The sequence below is a fragment of the Haliaeetus leucocephalus genome, unplaced genomic scaffold, assembly GCF_000737465.1.
Source record: "Haliaeetus leucocephalus isolate CR32 unplaced genomic scaffold, Haliaeetus_leucocephalus-4.0 Scaffold273, whole genome shotgun sequence".
NCBI classification, from domain to species: Eukaryota; Metazoa; Chordata; class Aves; order Accipitriformes; family Accipitridae; genus Haliaeetus; species Haliaeetus leucocephalus.
The window spans coordinates 1,168,591-1,177,199 of record NW_010972709.1 but is presented as its reverse complement, the minus strand read 5'-3'; the positions used below and the strand labels follow the sequence as shown (position 1 = coordinate 1,177,199).

Below are 8,609 nucleotides of genomic sequence, written 5' to 3'. Positions count from 1 at the left end.
CAGCCGGGTTCCCCGGCCCCCCCCCCTCCCCATCTCCGCACCGCGCTGTCTCCTTCCCGGGGCGGGGGGGTGGGGGCGCCCCTTCCTCCCGCCGCTCTTCCCTCCCCGGGACCCCCCTGACCAGCACTGACCGGCCGCTTCGCCCCCCTCCCCGTTCCCGCAGGCTCCGTGCATGCCCGCTGCCGACCGGATCCTCTGCCGCTGAGACCGCTCCGGACCCGTCACGGACACCCCCGGGACCCCGGCCCCCAGCGCCGTCGCTCGCCTGCATCCCGGGACCCCCGCGGCACGGCGGGGACCGGCAGCCGCGGCCCCCTCCCCTGGCGGGGCTGCCCCCGGGGGGTCCCCCCGCAGCCTGGGCCGGGGGTGCTGCCCGGCGGCCGCGGGACGTATCCTTCTCAGATTGCTGAGAGCATTCCCCGTATTGTATATTACAATGATACTGGAGAATATTGTTCTACAATAGCTGGAGTTTTGTTATTAAACAAGCCCTGATGACCAGGCATGCCTCTGCTTCCTATCCCCCCTCCCCGGGGAGGGCTGGGCCCCGGGGCCATTCCCCCAGGGAGCATGAAACTGGGGGGAGCCCATCCGGACCAGTATGGGTTGGGCGGGTGTGCTGTGGGGTACTGGGGCTGGGCCCCTGTGGTGGTGCTGGGGAGGGGGTCTCCCACGGGCTGGTTCCAGTTCCTCCCAGTGTGCTGCTTTGGTGGGACCCAGGTGTCTGCGGGTGCCCCGTCCCTATCCCAGCACTGTGCCCCCACGGAACCCCTCCCAGGGTCCAGTGGCTCCTGTGGGGTCCATGTCCTGCTCCCCCCTCTCACTCCCCAGCCTCAGACATGGGGTGTCAGGGGCAGGCACACAAGGGAAGATGGTTTGCACCCCGGTTTCTGCGGTGGGAAGATGCAGCAGCACTGGGACATGTCTCCCCTGGGCAGGCACCTCGATGGGATGATGACACAGAGGGGACAGTGCTGGGAGCCAGGTGTGGGGCTCTGCACCCAGGCGAGGAGTGTGGGATCCCAGTCTCCCTGGGCAGCAGTGTGGACTGGCCCTCGCCCCGTTTCTCAGTGGGGTCAGGGCTGAGACCGGGGCGCAGGTGGCTGCAGGGTGTGAGGCTGTGGGAGGGTGATGCTGCAGGGGATGGTCCCGTTGCGCTGTCCTGAGGGAAAGTGGGTGCGAGTCCTGGGGTGCTGCTCGCTGCGGTGCTGCCCCTATGGTTCCGGCTTGCCCTCGTGCAACCCCTGCCAGCGGGGCTGGGGCTGGACAAGCTTTTCGGGAGAAGGAAATTGCAACAGGGGTTGGGCAACCCCATGGGCTGGGGGTGCCCCAGGCAGCTGTGCTGGCCTGAGCTGCCCCATGACTCACAAACACCTCGGGGGCTGCGCTCCCTTCTGCAATAGATGTATATGGACCTTCCTATGGGCTTGGTGGGGGCAAATTGGGGTGCCTGGGGGGGGCTTCTGCTGCCCCAGCCACCCTTGGGCACAGGAAGCCAGCTTGGGGCTGCCCTGGCAGGGCCCTTGCTGCCCCCCAGGGTCCTGCAGCTGGGGGTCTCTGGGGCTGGAAGGGGTTGACCAGCCCTGGCTGCAGGTGTGTGCATGTGTGCACCTCTGCATGAGCATTTGTGTGTTTGCACCTTCACGGGCATGGTCACAGCTCTGTGTGTATGTGTGTGTCCATGCCCATATGTGCCCACTCGGGTTTCCCCAGCCTGGCAGATCCCCGGGCAGGGGGGTGAGCAGGGGCAGGTGATTTGGGGAACCAGGACACTGCCTGGCCTGGCCAACCTTGTCCTGGCTGTGACACAGCAGCGGGGGACATGTAGGGGGGACTGTGGGCTCCGTGTCCCTGTGGATGAACCTGTCCATCAGCCCTGGTGTCCCATCATCAGATGGGTCCCCTTCATCAGCTCCCCAGTGTCCCTTGCATCATCCCCCTAGTGACCCCGCCATCAACTTCCAGGTCCCCTCTATCATCCCCACTGGTGTCCCCTCCATCGCCCCTGGGACCCCTCCATCGCTGTGGCAGCTATTCCGGAGCTGCCGGTGCCGAGGCAGTGGGTCCCTCTCCCGGTGCCCGCTCGCACTGCATGGCCTGGCCCTGGCTACCCTCCCGGAGGGTCCTGGGGCCGGGAGAACCGGGGCCTGGGGGCTCTGCTGGGGCCCAGGGACCCTCTGTGGAGGGTCCTGGGGCTCTTCCCCACCCCACAGTGCACCGGTTGCATCTGTGCTCTGCTCCCCGGTGCTGTCCTTGCCCGTTCGTTACTGGCACATATGGAAGCTCCAGCTGGAGCTACAGGGAGAGGGGCTCTGTGCGTGCCCACGTGTCCCCCCACATCCCTGCCCAAGCCCTGTGTGCCCCACGGCTGAGCCCTTACGATGCAGCCTCGGCCATCATCCCCCGCTTGGGGCACGGGGACACGGTGTGGCACTGCCACAGGACTGCCAGGACAGGGGCCCTGGCATGGCCAGAATAGCCAGAGAGTAGGGGAAGGGGCTGCAAGGAGCTGGCTGATGCTCGGAGCGGGGTTGGCAGGGCTGAGCTGCCTGCCACGTACCAGGATGCAGGATGCGGCTGCACCAGGATACACAGGAGAGCCCCAGGGAGGGCCCAGCCCTGTGGGCACCTGCGCCCCAACCCATCTCTCATTGTTTTCATGGGACCTGATTCATCCCGGAAGGGATTAGGGACCAAGGAACTGGGTGACGTTCTGGTCCAACCAGCCCAGCCACCCCGGGATGGACATCGGCATCAGAGTCGGTCACTGCTGCTCGCTGCCATGCACGGCCCTGGGGACATGGCGGAGCTGGGACCCACAGCGGGACCTGTGGCCCCCACGGTGTGGGGTACCACAACCGCCGGCCGCGGTGAGGCTTGGTGCAGGGCGGGGGCAGCTGGGGATGGAGGGGCTGTGGTGGACGTGGGGTTGGGGGCCAAGGACAGCGCTGGCCTTTGGGACGCTGCCAGGGGCTGTGGCCATCGCTGCAGCCGTGGTTGGTGGCACTGGGGGGGTCCCACGCAAGTGGGCAGCTGCTCTTGAAGGGACCTTAAGGTGCGTTATCTGGCGCTGTGGTCCGTCCGGTGAGGTCAGCCATGGGACCTACATCCCTGCATGGTGCTGGGATGGAGCCCTGGAGGGATCCCTGGGTCCCTGCTGCTGTCCCCTGGCTGGATCCAGGCAGGCAGCTGGACCCCTGGCAGCCATAGCCCATGGCACCATCCAGTGACCTACACCCGTCTGAGCCACGCTTCTCCCAGCTCACCCTGGCTGGGGGACGGGTTTGGGAGCATGGGCAGCTCTTCCCCTGTGGCCAGGGCTTTTTGGAGGGGATTGCACAGTTCTGCTCTCGCTCTGACTGTCCTGACCCTCTGGTCATGCCGCGGCCCTTGGGGCTGCCACCATGCCCCGGCCACCCTGGCCCCCGACTGGGGTTCGGGTGCCCCTACACAGGGTCCTCAGAACGCTCCCCAAAGTGGGAACGGCTCCTGCTCCCCAGTGCAAGCAGATCGAGCCCCGTCCCCCCAGCGCAGCCCGCCTGCCCCAGGACCAACTCGCCACATCCCCCTGCTCCTCATCACTCCCAGGCTGGGCATAGCCAAAGCCCCTTGGGACCCTGGCCCAGCTGGGTCTCTGCGTGTCCCCACATGCCAACCACATGCCCCCATGGCTGGTAACCCCAGCTCCCACACCTCCCCAGGGTGGGGGGCTGGCAGCGACACGGCGTGGGACCCTGCCTTCCTCTGTTCCCACAACAGGCGCAAGTGGGGAACAACGGGAGACCCGGCTTCCCCTTTGAGTCATGTATTGGGCAAGGCTGGGCTTTCAGTGGCCAGAGCGCTGCAGTGGGCTCCGCATATGCGCAGGAGGCTGATGTCACCCCAGGCTCTCTGTCCCCGATATAAGTCCTGGCTGGGCTGGTGCACAGGGACGGGGTCTCCGCAGCGACTGGACATCCCATAGCCATGTCCTCTGCTTCAGCCTCCAGGTCCCAGCACCATCCCCAAGGCATACTAGGGTCGGCGTGGCTCTGCCTCCTGCTCTTGCTGACAGCCTGCGTGCCTGCCACTGGCACCAACCCTGGCATCAAGGCCCAGCTGACCCGGAAGGCGCTGGAATTTGGTGAGTCTCGTGCCCCTGACCACCCTTGGGGAAACTGGGCAGGGGATGAAGGGGACCATGCCCAGACCACCTGGGATGGGGGATGGAGGGGTGTCCTGGACCCGACTGCTCGCCCCACTGGCACCACAGCCCCTTCCCTGGCACTGTCCCCCAAATTTCTGCTCTGCCCCAGGTCAGCGGATTGGGCTGGAGCTGCTCCAGGTGCTGCTGCAGAAGGAGCATGAGCTGAACCTGAGGGGCTCCTACTACAGCCCACTCCTGGGGACACTCACCTACGCCGTGCCCCGGTAAGAGCCACCCACGGGGTCCCGGTCCTTGTCCCCATTCCCATCCCGGCTGTGCCCTGGGAGCAGCCGTGAGCCCAGGCTGCCTGTGTCGTGCAGGATCCGCATCCACGAGCTGCAGATGAACAACTCCACTGTGGACTTTGCCGAGGACGTGGGGGTGAGGCTGATGGTGCAGCGTGCCCGCATCCATCTCAGCGCTGACTGGGGAGCTCAGCTGGGCACCATGTGAGTCCTTACGTGCACAGGGCACAGGGATGGGTACCTGGGTGGCTCGGGGCCACTGCTGTCCCCGTGCTCACCTGCTCTGTCCCCAGCCAGGACAAGGGCTCTGTCGAGCTCCGCGTGCACGACCTGGCCATGGTGGCAGTGCTGGGGGTGAGCGTGGACGGCAGCGGCCGCCCCACGGTGTGGAGCGCAGGCTGTGATGCCCGCGGCACCGACCTGCATGTGGAGTTTCACTACGGACACAGGTGATGCCGGGACCCCCGCTTCCCTCTTGTCCCTGGCATGCAGGGACTCCCTGGTGTCCCTGGCCAGGATGTTGGTCTGGGGGAGGCTGGGGCACCCCAGGGTGATCTGAGCACCCTGCTCTGCCCCACAGCTGGCTCTACAACCCGCTGGCACTGCTGGTCCAGAAAGCCCTGAGGCAGGAGCTGAACAAGCGGGTGAGTGCTCGGCCCCTGTGCTGTGGGGTGTTGGTGTCCCCATCCCTTCCCATGGCAGGCCCAGTGAGTGGCTTGGGGACCCCCATCTGTGGGCTCACTGATGCCCTGCTCTGCTTCTAGCTCTGCCTCGAGCTCCACAAGGGTGTCAGCAGGCTGGAGGCTGCCCTGAAGGACATGAAAAGTGGGTGAGGGGACCCCAGGGACTGGGGCCGGGGCTGGGCAGGGTGGTCTGGGGGCGGCTGTGCAGGGGGCTGGTGCCCAGCAGGGTCAGCAGGACCCCACTGTGGGGCCGGATCCCGTCAGCACCCGTGTCGGCAGAGCCGGGGCTGTGGGAGGGGGCTGGTGGTCTCTGGCTCCCCCAACCATCCCTATGTCCCTGCAGCATCCACCCAGCTGGACGCCTTCGCCGCCATCGACCACTCCCTGGTGGGGCAGCCGGCCATCACGGCAGAGCACGGGGACATCGCCCTCAAGGTAATGTCAACCCTGGCATCCCTGGGCCGGCTCCAGGAATGGGGCGCGGGGGAGCCGGGCTGAGCCTCGCGTCCATCCGTCCGTCTGTCTGTGCAGGGGGAGTTCTTCAGAGTGGGCAAGTCCCAGCAGAGACCTTCCTCAGCCGTGCCCGCGGCGTTGCCTGCCGCTCTGCCCACAGCGCTGCCCACAGCGCTGCCCACAGCACAGGAGCCCATGCTGCTGCTGGCTGTCACCGAGTTCGTTGCCAACTCAGCCGCCTTCACGTACTTCACGGCTGGGGTCCTGCGCAAGAACATCTCCAGCGACATGGTAGGGACGGCTCCGGCCACGGCTGTGGGGCAGAGCTGCCTCCACCGGGGTCCCGCCGGGGTGTCCCCGTGCCTGCCCGTGCCTTGTGGCCCCAGCACCCCGACCCCTCTGCTGCCTTCCAGCTCCCACGGCGGTTCCCGCTCCAGCTGAGGACCAAGAGCATGGGGGTCTTCTCCCCGCAGGTGGGTGCGGGTGGGATGGGACATGGGGAGAAGGGGGAGCAGGTGGGACATGGGGTAGGACAGTATGCAGACGGGATGGGACATGGGACGGGACATGGCGGGACAGGGTGCAGGAGGGACAGGGCAGGGGATGGGCTGCAGAAGAGGTGGGACACAGGATGGGACGCAGGCATGATGGGCAGGATGGGATGCAGTCGGGATGGGACACAGGCAGGACAGGACGTGGGCAGGTGGACCATGGGCAGGACACGATGCATTGCCCACCCTGTCTGCACCCAGCTCAGGGCAGGGCAGTGATGGGGCACACTGGGCAGTGGTGGGGACCTGCTGGGAGCCCGGGCTGGTGCCCATGGTGCCAGCGGTGCCAGTGTGGCTCCGTGCCAGCTCAGCCCTGGTCTCTCCCAGCTGCAGCAGCGCTACCCGGACCACCCCATGGAGCTGCACCTCTCGGCTCGCCAGCAGCCCCTGCTCTCCTGCCACCCCGATGCCCTGCACGGTGCCTTCTTCGGCTCTGCCGAAGCCTTCGTGGTGCTGCCAAATGCCACCCGTGTCCCTGCTTTTCTGCTGAACATCGTGAGTGGCTGGTGCTGCCATGGCACGGGGATCCAGGGCCTGGCCCCAAAGGGCTTAGCTGGGGCTGATCTGCCTGTGCTCCTGGTTGGGACAATGCTGGATAATGCCGGGTGATGCGGGGCAATACTGGGGTAATGCTGGGCGATGCTGGGGTAATGCCAGGATGATGCTGGGCGATGCTGGGGTAATGCTGGGGTAATGCCGGGGTAATGCCGGGACGATGCTGTGTGATGCAGGGTTGCAGGCACTGCTGTGGGCTTTCCAACATCTCTTCTTGCTGCAGGATGCCAACGTGACGGGGAAGCCGACCATCACCAGGAACAGGCTTGGAGGCACCGTGAGCCTGAAGGAGTGAGTCCCCAGCCCCGTGCTGGGTCTGGCCTCCCCTGGGGTGTACCCGGGAAGCTCCCCCCATTCTCCACCTTTGGCCATTTGCCTCCCCATGTCCCTTATTGCCTGCTCAGACCCCTCCTGCCCCCAGCTCTCATCCATGCCTGCTGCCCTGGCACTGGTACCCTGGTTAGGTCCTCAGCTGGACCTTCTCTGTCGGGCTCCCAGCCTTGCCATGGAGCTCAGTCCATTCCTGCCCTGGGATGGGACAGTCCTCATCCCTGTGCCTGGCTCTCACCCTGCTCTCGTCCTCCAGGCTCAGCGTGTCACAGGTGACGTCGCACGTGGGCCCGGTGGAGGTGAGCTGCTGTGCTGGGGCATGATGGGGTATCCGAGGGGAACCTTGTGCTCTGCATCACCCTGGGAGCAGGGTCTGGGGGTCTGGGAGGGGCCTGCGGGTGCTGGGACCCCGTGCAAGGCCAGCACTTGCACAGACAGCAGGTGCAGTCCTGGTAAGGGAGCTGAACCCTGCCTGCGCTGCAGCCCCCTCTGCCTGCCCCGTGCCAGGCTCAGGGGGCTGCCTGTCCCACAGGTGAAGAGACTGGAGACCCTGCTGAAGTTCGGGCTGTGGCTTTTCGGGGTGCCCTGGGCAAACAGTGAGTGCTGTCCCCATCCTGTCCCCGTCCCCCGGCTGCCCTGGGGCTGCCCCCCACTCATGGCTCTTCTCTCCCCACAGAGCGGCTCCAGGCTGGTGTCCCCCTGCCCACCCTGCACGGCCTCAGCCTGCTCAACACCCGGCTCTCGCTGCAGGAGGTGGGTGCTGCCACCGTCCCCTCACCCCGCTGCCCCTCGTGTCCCTCATGTGTGTCCCCCCCCATCTCACCCCAACTCCCCGCAGGGCTTCATGCTCATCACCACAGACCTGCAGTACAAGCCATGAGACCAGTCACTGCGTGGGAACCTGCCAGCCGCCCACGAGCCGTGTCCCCATCCCCATCCCGCTGGCAGCCAGGGGGGAGCCGATGCCACCGCGGCCCCGTGGCCGGCACAGCTGCCCGGCCATGGGACCCACTGACCCCAACCTGCCGGGAGGGGCTCCTCAGCAGGGATTAAAGCTGGGAGCGTGGTTCAGCCTGGTGTGGGGTGTGTTGTCTTGGGGACCCCCCGCAGCCGGGTCCCCCGGGCAGGGTCCCATTCCCAGCTCCGTGCTGGAGCATCGCCAGGTCCCCCCGGCTGTGTGGAGCTCCGGGGCGAGGGCCCCCTGCGCCGAGATCCCTGTAGCATCACCGGGGGGGATCGAGGCTGCGTGGGAGGCGTAGCGGGAGCTGGGGACGGGGCTGGTGGCTCTGGGGGACCGAGGGGGTCACCCGCAACCCTCGCGGGTGTGCTGGCCATGCGGTTGCCCTTTGCCCCCCCCCAGCAGCAGCCGCTGCAGCTCCACGGCAGCTTCCCCCATCGCCCACGGGATGGTGCTCGTGTCCGCGGCCTCCCACCGCGTCCCCACGGCTCCTCACGGGCCCCGGCCGCTGCCCTCCCACGCTCCGGTCGTCCCCTGCGCACCCCGGAGGGTCGTGGGGAAGGTTGAGCCGCAAGCAGGGAGCGTCCCGAACAAGGCCCAGTGTTTTGGGGGTTCAGACTGTGCCGAAATGATCCCCCCCCCACCTCG

At 66.9% G+C, this 8,609-nt stretch overlaps 2 protein-coding genes across 2 annotated transcripts in view; both read left to right on the top strand.

Moving 5' to 3' along the window:
* The window catches only part of ID1 (inhibitor of DNA binding 1, dominant negative helix-loop-helix protein), a 6,010-nt gene extending 5,805 nt beyond the window's left edge, over positions 1–205 (top strand). The window contains exon 3 of the mRNA XM_010569747.1: positions 164–205. Within this exon, the coding sequence (XP_010568049.1) occupies positions 164–205 (42 nt within the window). The remainder of the gene's footprint in view (positions 1–163) is intronic.
* Positions 206–2,800: 2,595 nt separating this feature from the next.
* Positions 2,801–7,883, top strand: LOC104833171 (bactericidal permeability-increasing protein-like). Its single transcript, XM_010569746.1, has 16 exons — positions 2,801–2,870; positions 3,983–4,123; positions 4,296–4,410; positions 4,507–4,635; positions 4,725–4,880; positions 5,012–5,075; positions 5,196–5,256; positions 5,458–5,549; positions 5,646–5,858; positions 5,981–6,040; positions 6,446–6,613; positions 6,897–6,964; positions 7,260–7,302; positions 7,536–7,599; positions 7,680–7,756; positions 7,842–7,883. Exons 1-16 carry the CDS (start codon positions 2,801–2,803, stop codon positions 7,881–7,883), a joined length of 1,563 nt encoding a protein of 520 aa, XP_010568048.1.
* Positions 7,884–8,609: the final 726 nt, after the last annotated feature.

Bases quoted from the DNA above. Each gene is read 5' to 3' on its own strand.
- LOC104833171 (XM_010569746.1), top strand. From the start codon at position 2,801: ATGGCGGAGCTGGGACCCACAGCGGGACCTGTGGCCCCCACGGTGTGG. The intron at 5,257-5,457 runs GTGGGTGAGGGG...ATGTCCCTGCAG, and splicing joins TGCCCTGAAGGACATGAAAA to CATCCACCCAGCTGGACGCC. The intron at 5,859-5,980 runs GTAGGGACGGCT...GCTGCCTTCCAG, and splicing joins AGAACATCTCCAGCGACATG to CTCCCACGGCGGTTCCCGCT.